The sequence below is a fragment of the Colletotrichum gloeosporioides genome (assembly GCF_011800055.1).
Source record: "Colletotrichum gloeosporioides strain Lc1 chromosome Unknown consensus_67, whole genome shotgun sequence".
NCBI classification, from domain to species: Eukaryota; Fungi; Ascomycota; class Sordariomycetes; order Glomerellales; family Glomerellaceae; genus Colletotrichum; species Colletotrichum gloeosporioides.
The window spans coordinates 299356-320710 of record NW_025544712.1 but is presented as its reverse complement, the minus strand read 5'-3'; the positions used below and the strand labels follow the sequence as shown (position 1 = coordinate 320710).

Sequence of the window (21355 nt, the reverse complement as noted above, 5' to 3'; positions counted from 1 at the left end):
GCTGCCACGGCCATCGGTGGGCTCACTGGGAAGTGAACTGCGTCCTGTGGGCTCGCAGGGGTTTCTTCCTGGAGCCACCCGCCCGACCTCCCCGCCCCATCCATCACCCCCGAGTCAACCACGCCGGGGAAAACTTGGTATTAACCGACATTAAATGTTTGCCGTCGGGTCAACCACCGCGTGGTCTCTGCACAAGCTATCGAATTTTCGTACTATTTTCAAGCATCTTTGTTTGCTTGTTCAATAAGCTTGAACGCATGCCGCTTACGAATGTCAGTCTGATCACCCTTTTCCGCCGTCGGTCTGCCGCTCGTCAAGTAGGAGAAATGTCTCTGCCCGCATGAACAGACGTCAGACTCTCCATTCGATCATCACTCTCACGGTCTCATGCTGAGGCGATCGCTGGACGGCACGAGCAGGCGACGCTGATCATCATCGGTCCAGTGCACAAAGATAGATCTTGCACACGCGCCCCATGCCCTCATTTCGTTACCGCAAACCAAAGGTCCGTGACCGCATCGTGATTTCAATCCACAGCTTAGCGCATCACCTCACGTCGGGCCGCAACCATGTGGATGCTCCCGAATACCTGGGTTTATTTTATGCCAAGACTTGCGTTGCTCGACCTTCCAGAAGGAGAGGCCGGTCTCCTTTGCATGAAGGACTCGTCAATAATTCATGGTGCTCAGTGTCTACCTGTCTACGTGACTATCTACGCATATTCCATCATCAAGTACAAAACTCCCCCTGGAAATCCACCGCCCTCACATCCGCCTCCCGGCTGTTTAAACCCAGGCCTGCTTCAAGAAGTCTTCGACATCACCCAGCAAAGCCTCTGGCTGCTCATACGCAGCAAAATGCCCGCCCTGTCCCAATTAGCAATCCATTGCACAGGTTCATAAACACGGCATGCACAAACGCACCTTCTCATGCGGCCGGTACCAGACCAGATTCCCCGTCGTCGCCGCCCACGCCCTCGGCACCGGCACAATCTCGTACGGGAACCACGAATACCCCATCGGCTTCTCGCAGTGATACTCCGGGTCCGGGTGGAACATGTACCGCTTCGCGCCGTCCTTGATCACCCTCCGACACTCCGCGTCGGTCATCGAACCGTGCGTGTCGTCAATGACTTCCTGCTACGGGTCAGCCACACTGAAAACAAGACCATGTTGGGGGATGACGGACCTGTCGATACGGGTATACACCGCGGGGAAAGGTCTGGGTGAGCCAGTAAAGCGTGACGGAGGCGAGAATCTCGTCCATGGAGGGGGTTTCGTGCGTCCACGTGAGGAACTTCTCGCCAATCCTGCCCAGCTAATCAGTAACGAATCCATCGACGTAAAAGGGGGTGAGAGTACCAGGCAAGCAGCGCCAGAGGACTCGACGACAGCACGAAGCCGATCGTAGCTGTCCTCGTAGCATGCTCCATCACATACGCGGTGCCAAACTTGACAAACTTGTCGCTCCTCTCAAGGGCTTCTCGCTCATACTTTTCGAGCGGCGTGTCTGCTGCCTCCTCGGGACACGTCATGGCGCAAAAGTTCACTAGACCATCGTCAGCTGATGATCACCAACCACAGTTGAGTAGGGGAAATCTCTCACGATGAAGCGCCTTGCAAGAGTCATACGTGCGCGCCATGATCCGCGCCGTGTAGCTCCCGATGTCGCCGCCTTGCACGGCGTAGCCGCCCTCAAAGCCCAGCCCGACCATGAGCTTGTGCAGCAGCCGTGCAGAGTCCTGCAGCACCCAGTCTCTGTCGACGGGCGGGGAGTCGGAGAAAGCGTAGCCTGGGAGGGACGGGACGATGACGTGGTAGGGGAGGTCGTCGGGGGTGTACTTGGTTTTCAAGGCTGAGAGGAAGCCGATGAATTCAAGGAAGCTGCCTGCATATACTTAGCTGAGATGTCGAACTGTGAAATGGTGAGTATCTGACTCACCCGGCCAGCCGTGGATGCACATCAACGGGATCGCATCCTTCTTTTGCGAAAAGAGGCCGATAAAGTGGATCGAGTACGGAGCTCCGTCGTCGTCGACGACTTTGGCCTTGAAGTTGGGATACTCGTTCACACGACCCTCAACAGCCGTCCTACGCACACTCTTAGACGATGTTTCACAAACGAAGCGATAGTCGCAAAGGGGTGATACTCACCAGTCAAACCCCTCCGCCCAGCGGTCCTTCGCCTCAGCCATCCACGCGTACTCGACGCCGTACTTCCCGCCCGCAGACGAGTTCTCGTACGTTCTCGGCCCGAGCTTCGACAGGCGCACGAGGTCGCGCAGTTCTTGCAGCTCTTCCGGCGGCGTGGCGAGGCTGAAGGGCGAGATGTCGAGGGTGGGGGTGTGTGGGGGTTGAGCGTAGTCGGACATGATTGCTTCTGTATATGAGATGGTAGCAGAAAAGATTGATATCGGAGAGAGGAATGTCTGGGTCGGGATCTTGGGCTTTTTTGTGGTTTCACGGACGGGTGAGGTTGATGTCATTGAGGTTGTAACAAGGGCGCGGTTGACTTTGCTGACACATCATCCCAAGCCATGGATTGGGACTTTTGGTTTTGCGGGCGGTGGCAGGAGGGAGGCAAGCTTAAAGGTACAACGCAGCGCTGATCATCTAAAGTCTCATCTTCTCATTGGCTCTTGTCTTGATCGACGTTTGCTGGAAAGTTTGAGGGCGGCAGGAAAATGTCTCTTACGAGATGGCGGGATGAGTGATGTTCGGGGTGAGGACACTTAGTACACCAAGCACACAATGCGGGGAGAGGGGAAATGAGATTTGTTTTTAAGAAAAGGTGAAGAAACAATTGATTTATATTGAATTTTCATGCTTTCTGAATTCCTCTGTGCACTTGAGAGTTTAAACATCTCAGGGTTGGATTATCATGTATCTGAATTTGGTGGAATGGATGTATATCCTATTGATTGCAATATATCGACTAGCAGTGGATGGCCTGCGAAGTTGAGAATGCTTGGAGGTATCTACCGCCATAGAGCTTACATATGCACCAAACTTTATGGAAGATGATCCGCAGATGACATATGTCCGGTAACCTCCAGTGAGGCTGCTTCAAAGAGGCTGCTTCAGCCAGGGCTGCGAGGCTGTGCAGTCCGCAACATGCATCGTCACTTTCTCCGCGATGAGTCTTTACTCCTACTTCCCAATGGACATGGCGAATTAATCAAATGCTGCATCAAAATGCTTGAGAATCAGGAAAACCGCATCGAGGAGCGATGTTTCGGAGTCCTATATGGCTTACATTACTGCAGTGGCACTGCAACAAGGGGAACAGCGCGTTTGCCCTCCACTGGGGATGTCCGGAGTCAGCCGTCTTTCAGCTAGGCGTTGGAAACTATGTGCATGACAGCCCGGAGCCATGGTATCTGTGGTGCACTCCCAGCCTGGAGAAGAGCCCTGCGAAATCAAAGCGCCAGGCCATCAACATACCTTAGTGTCTGTGGCTGCTGGGGCTGAACTGCGCTGCTCTCACACTCTCATGCGGATGCCACCCAACTGGAAGACCATTGAACTTCAATCCCTGCAATCGGGAAGAAGACCATGAAAAAAAAAGAAGTTTTGGCATGAGGACTTTGTGAAGTCCGAGGACGATGCATCGGAGATTGAGCTTGCAGTGCTTATGACGTTGTCGGCTACCTCTTCACGATGCTGCGACAAGCAGATCGAATGTCTCAGTAAGCTTGGTATCTTATAAGAAGTTGGGAATCATTCAACGACGACCAGATGGATTCAGACATCTATTCATTCAGTCAACACCCAGCCTTCCAACACATCATTCCTTCTTTCACGCTCATTGCACCTTATTCTTCCTCACACTCATTGCACCATACCTTATTTTTTCTCACCTTCCTTGCACCACGATTTTCTCACCGCAATCATGGACCATACCGCAAACACAACCGATATCGTTTCCGCCGGACAAATTACTTGGGTGCTGGTTGCTTTTGCCCTTGGTTCCATGAACCAGCAATCTGGACTGGTATACGAAACCGACACCGACGTGGCCCTCCCTCTTCGCGTATCTCCTGCTATCCGCCTTCTCGATGCGATCAACATCATGGGTCATTTCATCCGCTTTCTCTATTCTAGGAGATCCCTCCAAGGCGCTATAGCAGCTCTGCTAGCCTGGCGATTTGGCGGTCAGCACCACGCTAGGCTACGGATTCGTCCACATCCTGTCAAGATCGTGGCCAACAAACTTCCGGACCGGGTTTATCCCTCCACTGCGGTGATCTACACGAGCATCGACATTCTCAGATCCGAGGCGCCTGTGTGGACGAAAGTCTGTGCTGCGGCGTGCCTCTTCTCCTTCATCGTTCCCGAGTTCTTGGTCGTCTGGCCTGCGATGTTTCTCTCGATTCACGAGCCCGACGAGGAGGAACAATGAGATTCTCCCTCCTTGGTAACCTGCCCTACTACTCCATCGCCCCTGCGGCCAGGTCTATGCTGCATCTGCAGCCGTTCAAGCTGCGACCTGGTAAGCCTTTACGACGTCGCTGTAGAGATGTTGCAGAGCAAGAAAGTTCAACCAACCAACGCCAATATGCGGGAAAATAATGCAAACATTCGGCCTATGGTATTTCTTTTGTCTCAATTTTGCCACTGCAATATTTTACCACATGTATATCTACATCCAGCTGATAAGTCAAGACCCATGGAGATTGGGAAGGATAGTTGGGCTGAGAAGAGGGTTCATAGCCTAGAGTTCTAGTGCAACCAAATTATAGACGCTAACATAGACCTTTCAATCTTTTCAATCCTGTGCGAATGGCCAGAACCACGTGCTATCCTTCAGTAGTCTGACGGGGTCTCAACTGCCGATCCGAATGGAACATGGATAACAGCCAAAAGCGTTCAACCAATCTTTACTCGGTCAAAGGCCGTCTTCCGTTATCCACTTATTGTGTGTGAAGAACTGCCTAACACGTCAAGGACCGCTTAATTCGATGGGTGTTGACCCAGTCCAGGATCTGGGCAGCAATTCAAGCGGGGAACCCCACCCAAATCTCTTGGCCACGAAATCTTCCCGATCTGGCTTAGTGCGCCCCGATCTATGAGTCGAGATAGCCTCAATGACTGCAGGTTTTCTCCAGCATGAATGCGCAGTTTCCCATTTCTTTTCTACATTTATTTGATAACGGCAGTGTTATCAATATTCCGGTGGGGAGGGTACCATACGAGGTAGGATCGGCAATCATGGCGACCGCATCAAGGAAACAATGTCGAATCAAAGGAGACGATGAGGATCGCGAAGTCCGTAAAGTCCACCTAGATCTGTCGCCCGCGGGCACCGATGAGCATTTGTCCAAGGGAAGGTCTGTATGGTTGGTGATGGCGGTGCTCATGGCGTTCTTGGTGAGCAGAGAAATCACTATAAAAGATAGTCAACTTCCGCGGCAAGACTGAGAACAAACCAGGCACTCTCCCTCAAGCTCACATTCCCACACTGGTCTTCAATATCTCTGATATCCGAGATGCTTCTTCCGACAAACCTGGCGACCATCGCACTGGCCGCCCTCCATCTCGGAGCCGCTACCGCCCAACGGCCCGTCATCCGGGCAGACACCAACCGCGACGGCGCCGTCAACGAAGCCGATGATGCTGACAAGGCTTTCTGGAACCCGGCACGAGGAGCGATCTTCCTTCCGAATGTCGGCGATTCCCTCCACCGTTGCGCAAACACCGATCTGCAAGGCAACCCCCTGAGCAACCATGAGCTCGCCTCCTGCAATGATGCCTCCGGCCATCTGCTCCTCGAGCCAGGCTTTGTCGCGCCGTTGAAGACCGCCCCGGTAGATGTCTCGGATGATGTCTTTGCCCATATTTACGCTACCCCCAAAGCTGCGGCACAGAGGGTGCGCCTATTCGTGAACGATTTTCCCACCCGCGCCAGCGAAACCGCCGCATGGAGGCTCGTCGACCCTGAATTCATCTTCAATGCCACACAACTCAAGAACGGTATCTCTCTGGGCATCGACGGCCGCGAATTCGTCACAGACTCCTCAGAGTGGGATGGGAAGGTCACGGTCCACTTCGACCTCCACGTCAACACCACGATCCTCTCTGACGCCGTCCAGCTCAAAGTCGCACCAGTCCTCACGCACCACCACCTCCAGCGCGTCGACAACCTCATCAGCACCGCTGCCAACGCCTCCGACCCCGTCCAGCTCGAGTTCATCCGCCAGCTCGACGCGGGGCGCGCAGCCGCCGGTCTGCAGACGCCGCTCTATCTTTTCAACCAGAGCAGCGACATCTGGGCGCAGGACTTCATCGAGCCGGCGTACGCCAGCATGCCGGGCCCGAACGGCCCTATCTCGATCCGCATCGTCCTGAGGTCCGCACAGTCGACGCGGACTGGCGGTCGTCAGGTGTTTGAGCAGTTGAGGGGTAAGGGCGTGGGCGGATTTCAGCCTGAAGGGGGCCGTCGGGGATTTGGACATCTTGAGATCAACTCGTTTGGTAACCTCGAGACCATCCCGCCGTATACGTCCAAGAGCGGCATCAAGTACCCAGTCGGGCGCATTATTCAGGGCAAGCACTTTGAGAAGATGCCCGCGGAGTCGATGACGAAGTTCCTCGATGGGCAGGGGTTGCAGAAGCCGCTGATGCTTGAGACCGGATGGCTGCTAATCGGGCACGTCGATGAGTTCGTGCAGTTCCTGCCGTCTAACATTACGGGTCTCGGGTTCACCATCGGCATCGCTGATACTGTCTCTGCTCTCGAGATCCTGCGCAACGCGTCCACCGCAGGCCACGGCGGGGTGCGGGCTGTGTCATTCAACGGCAGCCTCGACAACGCGTTCTCGACTTCTGCAGAGGAGTTGGCGACGACAATCGACCAGATCCTCGCCAACGAGACGTTCCACCAGGTGAATGCCTACGCCCAGAAGCACATCGACGCCAACCTCGAGACGCTGCTTTCCGAGATCCCGCTTGCGAGAGAGCATGTCGTCCGGGTCCCGGTGCTCTTCAAGGATCTCAACATGGGCCAGGGGGGTTTCAGCCGCTCCGACGACGGACTGCCTTCACACACGGACACGGTGATGGCGGACGAGTTTCTGGTGGCGAGCTTCAGCCCTGCTGCGATCAACGGAATTGTCTTGGGAGAGCATTACTTGAGCCCGAAGCCGTGGGGACCTGTGGTTGACGGGAAGGATCTGTTTGAAGAGAGAGTAAGGGCGGTGTATGGTGCGACTGGTATGGATGTTGGGTTTGTGGATGACTTTTTGTCGCACCATGTTGGGCTTGGGGAGATTCACTGCGGAAGCAATACCCTGAGGGAGACGGATGTCAAGTGGTGGGAGTAAACAGCCATCCTTGATACAGCCAATGCCTGTGTGGGAAAGTGTGCAAACGCACCTGTTTTCGCATTGATCTAGGTCTAGACGTCTGAGCATTTACCAGGCCTTCTACCTGGCATCTAAAGCCGCCCCTCTAGTTCTACTTTTATACTTCTAATTCTTTACACTCATAATACAAGTCTAACACGCTCTTTCTCCTCCCAGCTCAATCAACGCGAAGTCTCTTGGTGCCGTTGCCGTTGGCGTGGCCGTTCTCCCCGTTCTGCGCCGCGAAGTACTCCAGGCTGCCCTTGGGGTCGGCCTTCATGCCCTTGCTGCCGTTCTGCCAGCCGGCGGGGCAGACCTCGCCGTGCTCGTCGGTGAACTGGAAGGCCTCGACGAGGCGGATGGTCTCCTCGACGTTGCGGCCGACGGGCAGGTCGTTGACGGTGATCTGGCGCAGAACGCCCTTGGGGTCGATGATGAAGAGGCCGCGCAGGGCGACGCCCTCGTCCTCGATCAGCACGCCGTAGCTGCGCGAGATCTTGTGGGACTTGTCGGCGACCAAGGGCAGCTGGAGGTCGTCGCCGAGGCCGCCCTGCTTGCGGGGGCGCTCGGTCCAGGCGAGGTGGGAGAAGTGCGAGTCGGTCGAGACGCCGAGGACGGTGGTGTTGATGTCCTTGAAGCGGGGCAGCGCGTCGTTGTACTGGATGATCTCGGTCGGGCAGACGAAGGTGAAGTCGAGGGGGTAGAAGAGGAGGACGACCCTGTGACGGTGCGTGTTAGTTATCTCGTCTTTGTGGCATGGGGTTCGTTCGCTCCCTGGGAGACATAATGTCTCGCAAGGTTGCAGGAGAGCTACTTACCACTGGCCGAGGTAGTCGGACAGAGAGACGTCCTTGAACTCACCACCGGGGAAGAGGGTGGTGGCCTTGAACTCAGGAGCAGGGCGCTGGACGAAAGCGGTAGACATTGTGACGGTTGTTGGTGGTTTTAGTGTACGGGAAGATCGTGGGGAGAAAGTTGGGGAACTGTGAAATGTGGAGGAGATTGATGATCGTGAAGGAAGAAAGCTTCAACCGCGTCAGGGGAGGAAAATTCTATTCAATTATCTGTTACAGGAAGCTTTCTCTTATCTTGGGTTGCCCGTGCGACCATTCGCAATCGGGACCCATTCCGTATCCACTGCTTGTCTCCATTTACCCCTTTGGCGTGTCGCGATTCAGGGATGACGTGACTTGGAGCTCAATGCCTCGCGTCATTGTCGCGTTAATTAGGTTTGCTTTTTCCGATAAGGGGGCGGGTTTGCCAGCTGAAGAGGTTGAAATCAGACCACGGCAACACGGATGCTCCAATGACGGGTTTGCGAGGCTTGCTTGACAATTTTGGCGGCGCAATTGAGCTTCGAGGGACATGCATATACTTTAGTGCACAGGGTATTCATCCAAACAATTAAGTTTGTTATCTCCAAGAATGTCAATTGCTGAACCGGGCCGTTGAACGTTGCAATCAATAGCTCATCGTCAAAGCCAACCTAATCAAAGCTTCTCGCCTTACCATCTTCTTCCCGGGCCGGTCCATGCTCTTCAGGGAAAGCCGGTTCCGGTCTCGTCCCGTACGGGATGATGCGGACCATGTGCCGCCTCTCCCCGTCCTGGAAATCCGGCACGGCGGTATGCGCCACACTCCGTTGATCCCACACCACAACCGTCCCCTTCTCCCATCGCACCCTGCAGCTGAAGTCCAAGCTGCGGATGTGATTGTGCAGGAATCCCAGCAGTGCATCCGACTCCTCCGGCAAGAAGCCCTCTACCTTGCGCGCGATGGTCGGATTGACGAATAGGCTGGGTTTACCGGTAACCGGATGCTTGATCACGAGAGGATGTGTAGTAGACACTGCTTCTTTGAGAGCCCGCTCTGTGCCGACGCGGGCTACCTCGCCCACGGACGCGGAGGTGTGGAAGAGCCGGAGGGGGTGGAGGGTCCGCCGGAATGCGGGGGAGAGAGCGGAGTAGGCGGCGGTCAAGGAGGTGAAGGCCGTGTCACCGCCGCCTGAAGCCGGAGACTCCAGGACCCAGAAGAACGTGGTTGACGGGACATTTGGGGTGAATGTTTGGTCCACGTGCCAAAGATCATAGCTCGTGCGTGGACCGAGGAGGTTTCGCAGGTTGCCTCTGTCGAATGGAAATCAACAATGTTCTGAAAATTTTTCTGAGGGGATGGACTTACGCCTTTTCATCTGCGTAGACGACGTGAAATTCCGGCCCTGTGCCTTCTGGATAGCCCATCGTCGGGTGCTACAGTCACGGTCAACTTACGAGCTATCTCGCATCACTTGAGCACTCACTTGATGAAGTGGCCCATAGTGTCGGACAATCTCCTTCTGTCTGTCGAACCCCACGTCGGCAAAGTCTTGATCTCTCTATCATATTTTCTCATTAGATGGAACACTCTCAATGAGACAGTTGAGTTCGGAAGTCGCCTTGACTCACAAACACGAGTACACCCCTCTCGGCCGCAAGCAACGCGACCTCGTCAAGGCCGGCGCCGGACAGCTGGCTCAACTGGACCCCGCGGATCTCAGACCCAACCCGTGGGGTAATATTCTCCACCTTCGCATCCTGAGCTTTGAAGACGGAGAGCTTGTTGGACTTCTTTGCTCTCACGCCGGGCTCGTCTGCATCAAAGAATGGAACGTCAATGGTCGGCTGGAAACCATCGGGCCGGGTGGGCAGGTAAGCTGGGTAAAGTGGCTGGGAGGCCATGATGAGCTGACTCGGCCTGGAAGGAACAATTTGTTGGGGTGTTGCTGTGCGCTGGTAATGCTAGCACGTCATTATCCGGCGCTGTCTTGCAGTATATGTATTGCCATCTTCGGTTGTCACTAGACTGTGACAGAGTCGATATTCTCAGCATCCTTTATCGGGGCCAACCCGATCAATCTTTCCTCCTTGGATGCCAGAGCGACCGATTCTCACCTGGAAATTCCTTCGAGTGGCACACTCGGCGGGTCCCCGACGTTGACGGCATCATCCGTCCTGATGGCGACATCGTACGCTGCAGCTAGGAACATCCATGAATCGCTAGTCGCCCTCCCCGGCTGGAGAAATTCTAGCGGCCAGCCCCCCTTTTCGAGACCGAGAAAGAAATTCAGCCCGGGCAGAGCAACAAACACAGATGACCTCAATTCCACCATTGACATTGGCGATGTTGTAATCCGCGCTCAGCAAGGCTTGAACGCGTCAAACGTCGGGACGGTCCGACTTCACATCGGACTTGACCCGCTCGGTGTAGCTTCGCTGAAAATGACGAGGTAGCCTGAGATTATTGTCTCGAAGCATATGCCGTCTTCATGAATTGCTCATAAAGACAGACTTTGACCCGCCATAGAAACTGGTTCTGTCCAGCATCAGTTGGCGAACAGGACTACAGCCATCATCATGGCAACAACAACGGAAACTCTGCCTTCTGACACAGAAGTGACGCCCTCCACGTCAAAACCAGCCCTTTCGTCAACATCGTGGTTGTCGAAAGTCCATCCTTACTTCAAGGATCCCGAGCACGTCCTTGTCCTCAAACTGGACATTCTCCTGCTATCATGGGCCTTCGTTGCCGGTCTCATGAAAGACATGGACCAGTCCGCCACAACAGCAGCCTACGTGTCCGGCATGCAGGAGTCCCTCTCGCTCTACGGCAATGAGCTGGTCGAGTTCACGACTTACTTTTCCATTGGCTACGCCCTCTTCATCGTCCCTTCCCAGCTCATCCAAACCCGCGTGCGCCCATCGCTCTGGCTGCCCTTCTGCGAGGTAGTGTGGGGTGCCATTACGCTTGCGACTTTTGCCGCCCGCAACGCAAAGACGGTCTTTGGCCTGCGATTCGCCTTGGGCGTGTTCGAAGCAACGTCTTGGCCGGGCATCGTCAACCTAATCTTCAACTGGTACACCCCCTCGGAACTTGGCAAGCGTCTCGCCATCTTCGGCGTGAGCAGCGTCGCTGGGAGCATGTTCCTGGGCATTTTACAGGCCGCACTGTACAAGAACCTCAACGGAGTACATGGTCTCGAAGGATGGCAGTGGCTCTTCGTCGTGTCGGGTATCATGACAATCGTGTGGGGCCTGTACGGATTTCTCGTCATCCCTGATGCGCCAACGACAACCAGAGCTCTGTGGCTTACCAAAGAAGAGCGCGCCCTGGCCGCCTCTCGGATGGCCAAGTCAGGCACGACAACACAGGAGATCATCAAAGGCAGGGCTCTCTGGAACAAGGTCAAAAAGCTCCTCACCTCGCCAGTGGCGTACCTGTTCCTTGCCGCCTATCTCCAGTTTGCGTGGTCGCAGCGCGCAAACTCTTACTTCCTGCTGTATCTGAAGGGTCTCAAAGACGGGGAGGGCAACGCGCTGTACTCAGTGTACACCGTCAACCTGATCCCTTTGGGTGGCTACGCTATCTCCATCGTGTCGAACATCTCACTCAACGCGCTGAGCGACTGGAAGAACTGGCGTTGGCAGGTGGGCGTCGGGGCCGCACTCCTACAGCTCGTTGCGACTTCGGTATTGGCAGCGTGGCCGGGCGGCCGCGGCACGATCATGACGTTCTATTTCCTGACGTTTGCGACGGCGGCGTGGGGATATGCCTTGCTCGCATGGCTGGCCATCATTCTGCGCAAAGAACCGGAGGCGCGGTCTGTGATTGTTGGTGTGGCCGTGACGTTGGTGTACGTCGGCCATGCGACGATTCCGCTCCGAGCATGGCGGACCGCGGACTCTCCGCGATATCCAATCGGGTTTCCGCTAGCAGCAGCATTCAGTGTGGGTAGCATTGCGGCGATGATGGGAATGTACTGGTATGTAAAGCGGTATCCTGACATTCTCGACTTTGGTCTCAATTGGAGGGCCATCAAGGAGGCTGGGGATAGCGTCGCCACTCTGGACAAGGTCGAGGTTGATGGCGAGAGGGACGAACAGGGCAAAGGTGAAGAACACATCAAAGTGAGCAAGAGAAACTCGTCTTAAAAGTGCTCGGAAGGGAGTTAGAGACTCAGATCAGAACGTTGAAGGAATCAATACCGTTTCCATCTTGTGAAAGTCTCGATCTATCGTTACGACTGCATGTGCCTAAACAGACCTTCTACGATGAAGCTTCTTGCGCGGCGGAAAACGTATGAAGACTACCGGTCGCTCTTGGGTACTCAACCTTCGCCTCCCAAGGACCGTCAACACCATTGCTCCCGTTTATCTGACTGCCCTCGTCTTCATCCGGAATACCCCAGCCACCACCTCCTGGGGTATGGATGACACATCGATCTCCGGTCTTCATATCGACTTGGCCCCTAGGCCCGATGTTGATCCACCTTTCTCCGCCATCCCCCGTCTTCTGGACCCAGTAATTCGCCCCCGATTCGCCATTCTCACCACCCATCATGCCGTAGGGCTGGTGGACCCGACGCTCCGAGATAATGCCGTACGTCAATGGTGCGCGGCACTCAAAATCACGCACAATTCCGCAACCGCCCGTGAACTTGCCCCGTCCGCCACTGCCCTGTCGAATCGAGAACTCGCGGATCAATACCGGGTATCTCTTCTCGATGATCTCGATGTCCGTCGTGCGGGTGTTCGTCATGTGGATTTGAACGGCTGATGCGCCATTCCACGTCGGGCCGGCTCCTTCGCCACCACAGATTGTCTCGCCGTATCCGAAGCCAAAGCCCTCGCTGTTGTTGGTCGTCGAGTCCAGTGAAGCTGTGGGGTCGAGCGAGTTGCCAAAGAAGCCGAAGCAGTTCATGCAACCCTGCGATCCGGAGGCTGCTCGGAACGCCTTGAGCAGGAGATCGACCAGGCGCTGGGAGGTAAGGGTGTTGCCGCAGCAGACTGCTGATGTCGGCCCAGGGTTCAAGAAGGTGTTTTTGGGGATGATAACCTTTGTTGGAGTGAGGCAGCCCTGGTTGAGAGGGATATCGGATCCAATCAGGAGACGAAGGGTGTAAATGAGGGCCGAGTAGGTAATTGCTGGTGGCGCGTTCATGTTAGACAGCATCTCACACGAGGTTCCCGTGAAATCGAATGTGCCGAACCCTGACTCGTCGATGGTGATGGAAACTTGCATGCGCGAGCCGTTGTCGAGATAATCCACGGCCTTCAGGGGCTTGGAGCCGAATCTCTTGTACGCAGAAAGGAGGTACTTTCTGACGGATACTTCGGCATTCTCTTGTATCTTCGTCATGTAAAAGTGCACGACAGGTTTTCCGAACTCTTCCATGAGGGTTCTGATGAGACTGCTACCCTTGGTGTTGGCGGCGACCTGAGCCTTGAGGTCGGAAAGGTTGTCGGGGAGACGACGAGAGCCGCTGCAGCCGGGATGGTTTCCTGGGGCGAGGAGGATTGAGATGATGCCTTCCTCGTCAAAGGCGCCGTCTCGGATGAGGAAGAATGACTTGATCGCAGCACCTTCTTGCCAAAGCTCGGTTGAATCGCTACTTTTTGTTAGTATGGAAATACAATGACATGACTGAGAAAGTCCTCACGGAGGCATGGAATTGCCCTTGGATCCACCAATGTCCAAGTGGTGGCCTCTCGAAGCGGTGTAGAAGCAGATTGTCTTTCCGTCTTCGTCGAAGACCGGAGTAATGACCGTGATATCTGTCAAAGTTAGCATACCAGTTCAAAGGGAGTGAGTGGCATTCAGGTGACTAACCAGGGAGATGAGTACCACCAGCCTCAGGGTGATTCGAAACTAGGACATCACCTGGGCGCAACTTTCCGTGGTGCAGCTCGTGCTGGTACTTGACAGCATAGCTCATGCTTCCCAAATGAACAGGGACATGCGGCGCATTAGCGACCAGATCTCCATCAGGACTAAAGATGGCACAAGAAAAGTCGAGTCGTTCTTTGATGTTGAGCGAAAGACTCGTCTTCTGGAGAGTGCGGCCCATCTGCTCTGCGATACTCATGAAACGATGACCGAAGATGCTGAGCTTCACGGGATCAACCACAAGGTCCCCGTCATCTGATGGCTTGTTCTTGTTCACTTTATCAACGACGTCGATGACAACGTGAGAAGTGAGGATCTTGGCTTGAGAGCCAGGGACGACTACAATGGTCTGCGTGCTGTCGATGATGATCGCTGGGCCAGCCACGATTGCTCCCGGCTGCAGTGTGTTGAGGCGGAAGACCTTGGTTGCTTGGAGGCCGCCTTTAGTGAAGTATGCGTTGGTCTGTATCTGGGTTAGTTGGGACTTCGTGTGAGTAGCATGGTAGATTGCTTACAGTAGTGTCCTCGCCCTTAGTGACGGCGCTGAATGATAACGACTTCAGTTCCTCCACGAGTCGATCATTGTCTGTGCTAGACTCCTCAGCCTTACCAACTCCGCGCACACGGATGTCGTCGACATGGACCTTCCTTGATCTGGGGAAGGTGAAGGAGAGTTCTCGCAGATGTTCCCTCTCCAGAGCCGAGAGCCAATCGCCATCCTCAGGTTGAAGAATCATAAAGTTGGTGTCGGTTCCGTTGTATCTGAGGTTGAGATATGACTCGTGTTGAATAGAGGCATGTTTGATGCCCTGAGAGAGTAGTCCGTCGGTTGACTTCTTCTTGAGGTAGTCAATCCTCTCATTGAGTCTGGAAAGGGACTCATCAGACAGCATCTCGGAGCTTGGCTCCTGAGCCTCTTGGACCACCTCTGCCAGCGCCATTCCGTATGCTGAGAGGATGCTCGAGTACTTGTGGACGACGATGCGGCCGATTCCCAGCTTCTCCGCGATTTCACATGCATGTTGTCCACCTGCACCACCGAATGTTGCAAGGTTGTGGTCGGCGGTGACGAAACCGCGGGCCTCTGTAAGGGCTCGGATGGGCCGACTCATCGACTCGTTCGCAACATCGATGAAGCCGACTGCGACTTCATAAGGCGTCATTGAACGTCCCGTATCGGCGTTGATTATCTTGGTAAGTTCTTCGAACTTAGTGGCGACAATCTCAGAATCCAATGGCAAGTTCTCATCGGGGCCGAAGATGGCCGGGAAGTAACTTGGGATCAGGCGTCCGAGGCTTTCATGATGTTAGCATGCCAACAAGAACCATTTTGAGCGAGAAACTTACAAAAGATTAGCGTCAGTCACAGTGAGCGGACCACCTTTCCTGTATGAAGCCGGGCCGGGGTGAGCTCCAGCACTCTATATCAAGTCAGCTGCGGAAGCACAGCAATGGTAAGAGTCGGAGCCCGTACCTCAGGTCCAACTTTGAAGAGTCCATCACGCCAGAAGAGCATGCTGCCGCCGCCTGCAGCGACAGTGTTGATGTCCAGTTGAGGACTTTGAATGGAAACGCCGGCGGTTGTAGATTCGAAGACATGCTCTAAAGATCCACCATAACGGCTCACGTCGGTAGAAGTTCCACCCATGTCAAACCCAACAATGGGTGACTTGCCGTCGTATGACGTGCGGGCATGACCAACAACTCCCCCTGAAAACAAATCAGCGATTTCCTTCAGAGCGCTGAGCGCTGGTCAGAACGTGAGACTTACCAGCAGGACCACTGAGGATGCCGCGCAACCCACTGAACGCCTTGTGGCTGACCAGCCCACCGTCGCTCTGCATGAACTCGCACGAAATATTATCGAGGTTGCCATCCTGGAATTGTTTCGCAAATCCGTTCACGTAGCGGATGATCTCAGGAGTGAGGTAAGCATCAGCCGACGCTGAGCTTCCTCTTGAAATCATCTTGATCATGTTCGCGCCCACGCTCGATGACGTTGAAACATGCTGAAAGCCAAGATCGCGCGCAATATCAGCAACCTTGTTTTCGTGGTTAGGGTACATGTATGAGTGCGCGAGACAGATGGCCAAAGTCTCGATACCCTTGGACCTGATGTCTGAGAGCTTCTGACGAACTTCGCCTTCATCCAAGGGCCGGATGACTCTTAGAATGTCTCCCGTGATGCCCTTGACAAACAAGCCAGGCGACTCCTTAGGCTGAGTACGAGCGGTCTTGTAGACATCCTCATCATACGCTTCTACCGTTAGTCGTTCTGAAACTTCGACCACTTCGTCATAAAGAAGCTCTGGCTTGCGGATGCCAAGATCAAAGAGCTTGGGTCTGGATTGGTAGCCAATGTCGAGAAGGTCGCGGAATCCTTGGGTAACTACAAAGGCGTGCCGAGTTCCTTTCCGCTCAAGGAGTGCTGATCACCCGATCAGCAAACTGGTTTCTCAAGGAAGCTCGAGTGCTCACCGTTTGTTGCAACAGTAGTTCCCATGCGTATTGAGTGGATCAAATCTTTAGGAATGGGCGATCGACGTGGGATGGTTGTGCCAGACACCATCTCCAACACCCGCCTGATGCCTTCGGCTGGCGCATCATCGTAGTTGCCCGGGTCAACAGACAACAGCTTCAGCACCACATCGGGCTGCCCTGGTATGGAGGCCCAAACATCTGTGAAAGTGCCACCGCGATCTATCCGTGTACTGTTTAGCTAGCAGCTCTAGCGATGAAGAACAATGGCTGACTTACCGATCGCGAAGTTAATGCTCTTCGGCTCAATGTGGGGAATCGCTGTTCCAACGGCCATCTTTGAGTCTAATGAGTGATACCAATCAATCAACAAGAGATCGGTGTTACCGTACGAAAGACTTCACAAGAACCTCATCATATTATATGATACACAACCTTCGGATCCATCGCCATCAATCCGGCAGAAATGGCTAGATGCCGATGTCGCAGTTTCGATCGGCGAATGCTCCGGCAACCATTATCCCAAGATGCGCGATGGTATTGGACACAACAGACGCCCGTCGATTCGAGCTGCCACGAAGTCATGCACCTATCAGTCAGCCATGCACGATGATAGGTGATCTGCAGCCTATGCAGCTTCGTCGATAGCGGGGTAAGGGGAAGCCAGGTGGGAAGATATGGCCAAAACCCTGTTCTCCAACCTCGTCGTTTAGACCTTCCAATGATAAGAGTCCTATCACAGCTCTTGTCTCAGACAGCACGTCGCCAGGTGGATCCATGCATGGGAAAGTTGCAGCGCGGGTGATAAGAACCCGGGGCTGATGCGGTCGACGATAAACCCCCGAACCAACCCCATGCTAGTCGGCGACGCTGACCCTTACCCGGTCGGAGATATGGCTAGTGATATGAAGATGGCTAGTTCCAACAGCTGCCTCGCCAGGCCGACAAGGACTTATGTCTAGTTAAATACAAATGATCTTCCCCTCATCAGCATCTCAGTCCCAGCATAAGTGTTTTTGAGTTGCTTTTAGACAAGACCAATTGTTGCAGCAACACAACTGGATACAAAGGTGTCAAAACGGCATCATGGCCGAGAAGAAAGACAGTCCGGCAGAGCAACCAGACATCAAAGCCATTCATCCGAGCTCCTCGAACGTTCAAGGACAGTCTGAAATAACCAAAGCACCACAAGATGGCATCCTTGACGAGGCCGCCGAGTTCTTGGCGAACGCAAACGATTATCCGCCAATGACCCCGGAAATGGAGAAGAAAATTGTCAAGAAAATCGATGCTTGGATGATTCCACTTGTGAGTGGTTCTTTGCTCATCCATCTCGTTATGAAGCTGAAGTTAGACGTGCATAGTTACTGTTCACCGCCACCCTCGGAGCGGTCGACAAAGTCCAGATGGGAACGGCATCTCTCTATGGCTTTCAGACGGATAATGGGTTTGTTGGACAACAATATAGTTGGCTTGGAAGTGTTCTACCCTTGGGAGTAAGTCGGGCAGTGTTCGCTGTCGAATCTCCAACTGCTAACGTCAACTCTTTTAAGCAACTGATCGGTTATGTCATCGCATCTTACCTTGTCCTCCGATTTCCACCCGCCAAGTTTCTATGCGCCGCATCCCTACTCTGGTCGGTTTTGACGCTTTTACATGCACCATGTCGAAATTGGTCTGGGTTTATGGCTCTTCGGTTCTTCATGGGCTTCATCGAGGCTGCCATTTCCCCGTCATTGACGATACTCGTCTCGAGCTTTTACACGAAGAAGGAACAGCCCCCAAGGAATGCCAGTGAGTGCATTGCCAAACGCATGAACAGAATCGTGCTGAATTATCATTCGCAGTCATCTTCGCGTACTTCTCCTCGGTCTTCAATGGCTTCTTTGCTTGGCTAGTTGGCAAAATTCCGGACTCAGCCCCTCTTCTAAAATGGCAATACCTGTACCTCCTGACTGGTACCATCAACGTTCTTTACTCGATATTCATCTGGTTTACCCTACCAGACAGCCCCATGAACGCTCATTTCTTGACTGACGAGCAAAAGTACTATGCGACCAAGCGTCTCGCTGCGAATCGCACTGGTATTGCCAACAAGGTCTGGAAATGGGATCAAGTCTGGGAAGCTTTGCTGGACATTAAGATTTGGATCATTTTCGTTTTCAACATTTTCATCAATATTCCGAATGGAGGCCTCGTCAACTTTGGCAGCATCATTATCAACAACCTGGGTTTCACTTCCCTGGAAGCTAGTCTCTTGACCATGCCGTTCGGCGTTCTGGCTACATCTAGCGCCTGGGCATTTAGCTATCTAGCAGCTCGATGGCATAACCGGAGAACTCTTGTTGCTGGTATCGCTCTCTTGCTGCCCATCCTTGGAACGGCACTAGTTCATGGACTTCCAAGAACGAATATCGCAGCGCAGATGGTCGGGCTATATTTCATGTACTTCTACTGGCGTAAGTGCAGTCGACCCAGAAATCCGTTTTCAATGTCTAACAATTACTGCAGCCCCGTACGTGGTCGGCATCTCTCTCCCGCAAGCCAACACCGCAGGACAGACCAAAAAGGCTGTCTGCTTCAGTTTGGTTCAAGTTGGTTATGCTGCTGGCAACTTGATTGGACCGCAGACATTCATCTCAACCCAAGCACCGAAATACAACGGGGCGGTCATTGCGATGCTTACGAGCTACGTTGTCAGCATGGTGTTGATGTTGGCTTACTGGCTGGTGGCGCTCTTGGAGAACAAGAGACGTGACAAGAAATATGGCAAGCCGGAAGCGGTTCACGAGGGAACGGTCGACGGGTTCGTAGATATCACGGACAAGAAGCAGAAGGACTTCAGATACACCACTTAGCAAGGCGCTGTCTATATCAAACTATGGGTTCCACTGATGATGAATCTGGAACGTAAGAAAATGGTAACATAAGAGTCGAGGCAGAGCGAAAAATGATCGAAAGGCATTTTTGCTGGCTAATCCGATACATCGAGACTCGCTATGCGGCTTTCATGCTAGACTAATGGTGTCGTATCGACCTGCAAGTATTGACCAACCTTGCTCCGCATTACTCGTCTCTAGATCTCGTGCTTTCCAAACATCTTCTATAATACGCCTGGCCTTCCTAACATTGCCTAATTGCCTCGTTTGCTGCAACAGATGAAGTTTCTTCAGAATCATCCGCCGGTCTTCGTCTGAATAGAGCGAATACCAAGCGTCGCAACAGTGAATAGAGGCCAAAGAAGAGTGTTGGTGCGAAGAGAGATCTTTGGAATGATCTCTAGAATTTGGGTCGTGAGTCTGAACATGTGCGGGTGCGAAGGGTTACATCCGTCGATGCGGGCATACAGGTACATCAGGCTCGTGAGACGCTTCAGCTCAGAAATCCACTCCGACTCGTGGGGTTCATCCGAGAAAGACTTCGCTCTTGCGCCTTGGGTTGAAAGGGTTTGCATTTGATGCAGCTCCCTCTCGGTCGAATTTCGCTTGCCGTCTTGGATGGAGACATCTCCTTCAGGGGGACCTGGGCCAGTACGGCTGGAAGTTTGCGTTGATGAGCTGTTGGCGAGACTGGTGATTTGAGAGAGGAGGTCGATGAGACGCTTCGAACAACCAGTTAAAGTCATGAAGATGGACGAGTCGTATCCGTCAATGAGATTTGACAGCCGACTTGCTGTCTGTGGCACAGCTGCTGCGTCTGGGCTAGCTGTGAAGGCCAGAGCATCGTGGTAGACAAAATATGTGGAGGCAAACGCATACAGGCTGGAGGAGAAATCGTCGTTTTTGAGTTCATGGCAGATTTCCGACATCAAGAAAGACCTGGCAAATGTTGCATGGACTTCCCATGAGCGAGAGCAGTCGTGCAGGATCTGTGACGAATAATTAGCTACCTGTCTATGGAGATGGCGTGGCGTTCTAGAGAACTTGACATTGGAGATCGTACTTCGAAGAAACACATCATCAATGTTGACGCCGTGATTTGCTGGGCCAATGCTTTCCTCAAGGAGCCGCCAGTTGTCGATGAAGAGTATTCAGATATTGTCTTTCTCAGAGAAAATAATGCATGGTCTCGGTAGGTCCAGATACTCCTCAGCTGTTCCGAATGTCTAAGAACTTGCATTTGATGTGCTGAAACCGCGAGGATGCTCCGGTATACAGGCCCTCCAGGCGATGCAGCAGCTATTCGGAGAATGATCTGACGGTAGGGGTTGATGCCATCTTTCAGGACACAGCGTGGAGCAATGAACTCATTGAAGTAGTTCCACAAGGAAGCTTCTCCCGTTGAAAGGCTCAGTGGAGAAAGGCCTCTCGGAATCGTTAGGTCCGATGGGCTTGTATTGAACGAGAGCAAGCTGCGGGTTGCATCAAGTGATCTGGAGTGGTTATCTGAATTGTCGACCCATGGCCCAGGAAGAATCGTTGAAACCTCATCAAAGTCTTGCCAAGTTGTGTTGAGAAACATCCACTCTCCAATCAAGCTGTTGTAGGAACAAGACCGCAAACGACTCTTCGGGCGGTCCCCATGATTTGGTTGCCTTTGCCAGGAAAGCCGCATTTCATAATGGCAGCCGAAACCTAGTCTCTGGCAGTGGCTGCAGATGGGCCGCTGCTCTGTGGATTCCAGTTAGCCTCACCACCAGTATCAAGCCTCGTAGATTTGCATACCAGGGCATTTGACGCGTCGCTCTGGAGTTGTACAACAGTTAGTCCACGCTGAATAGTCTTTTGAAAGTGGCAGTGTGACATGAACCCGCCTCGGCACTTCCAGCATCCACTTCTTACGCGAAGTTCCCCATTCCGGCGCTTTCGAGCTTTGTGTTGTGCTGTAACTGGC

At 53.5% G+C, this 21355-nt stretch overlaps 7 protein-coding genes across 7 annotated transcripts; 2 read left to right on the top strand and 5 right to left on the bottom strand.

Annotated features, from left to right (window-relative positions):
• Window positions 1–785: 785 nt before the first annotated feature.
• On the bottom strand, window positions 786–2371 carry GCG54_00005489 (Juvenile hormone epoxide hydrolase 1; the record flags this gene model as incomplete). Its single annotated transcript, XM_045405511.1, has 7 exons — window positions 786–866; window positions 924–1136; window positions 1189–1309; window positions 1362–1548; window positions 1606–1887; window positions 1942–2090; window positions 2154–2371. The coding sequence occupies 7 exons, from the start codon at window positions 2369–2371 to the stop codon at window positions 786–788; spliced, it is 1251 nt and encodes a 416-aa protein (XP_045260492.1).
• A 2839-nt stretch (window positions 2372–5210) lies between these two features.
• On the top strand, window positions 5211–7321 carry GCG54_00005488 (Protein-arginine deiminase type-1; the record flags this gene model as incomplete). Its single annotated transcript, XM_045405510.1, has 2 exons — window positions 5211–5369; window positions 5432–7321. The coding sequence occupies 2 exons, from the start codon at window positions 5211–5213 to the stop codon at window positions 7319–7321; spliced, it is 2049 nt and encodes a 682-aa protein (XP_045260491.1).
• Window positions 7322–7520: 199 nt separating this feature from the next.
• Window positions 7521–8267, bottom strand: GCG54_00005487 (Peroxiredoxin-1; the record flags this gene model as incomplete). Its single annotated transcript, XM_045405509.1, has 2 exons — window positions 7521–8061; window positions 8161–8267. The coding sequence occupies 2 exons, from the start codon at window positions 8265–8267 to the stop codon at window positions 7521–7523; spliced, it is 648 nt and encodes a 215-aa protein (XP_045260490.1).
• Window positions 8268–8828: 561 nt separating this feature from the next.
• On the bottom strand, window positions 8829–10059 carry GCG54_00005486 (Alpha-ketoglutarate-dependent sulfonate dioxygenase; the record flags this gene model as incomplete). The annotated part of the gene is made up of 4 exons (XM_045405508.1): window positions 8829–9468; window positions 9524–9591; window positions 9642–9716; window positions 9787–10059. The coding sequence occupies 4 exons, from the start codon at window positions 10057–10059 to the stop codon at window positions 8829–8831; spliced, it is 1056 nt and encodes a 351-aa protein (XP_045260489.1).
• Window positions 10060–10734: 675 nt separating this feature from the next.
• Window positions 10735–19380, top strand: GCG54_00005484 (putative transporter; the record flags this gene model as incomplete). The annotated part of the gene is made up of 6 exons (XM_045405506.1): window positions 10735–12285; window positions 17621–17830; window positions 17887–18018; window positions 18076–18316; window positions 18370–18981; window positions 19034–19380. The coding sequence occupies 6 exons, from the start codon at window positions 10735–10737 to the stop codon at window positions 19378–19380; spliced, it is 3093 nt and encodes a 1030-aa protein (XP_045260487.1).
• GCG54_00005485 (uncharacterized protein) lies at window positions 12425–16859 on the bottom strand (the record flags this gene model as incomplete). Its single annotated transcript, XM_045405507.1, has 9 exons — window positions 12425–13766; window positions 13818–13932; window positions 13988–14507; window positions 14560–15340; window positions 15392–15465; window positions 15519–15754; window positions 15816–16472; window positions 16523–16744; window positions 16802–16859. The coding sequence occupies 9 exons, from the start codon at window positions 16857–16859 to the stop codon at window positions 12425–12427; spliced, it is 4005 nt and encodes a 1334-aa protein (XP_045260488.1).
• A 150-nt stretch (window positions 19381–19530) lies between the features above and the next one.
• Window positions 19531–20999, bottom strand: GCG54_00005483 (uncharacterized protein; the record flags this gene model as incomplete). The annotated part of the gene is given in 3 exon segments (XM_045405505.1): window positions 19531–19715; window positions 19733–20390; window positions 20465–20999. The coding sequence occupies 3 exon segments, from the start codon at window positions 20981–20983 to the stop codon at window positions 19531–19533; spliced, it is 1362 nt and encodes a 453-aa protein (XP_045260486.1). The 5' UTR covers window positions 20984–20999.
• Window positions 21000–21355: the final 356 nt, after the last annotated feature.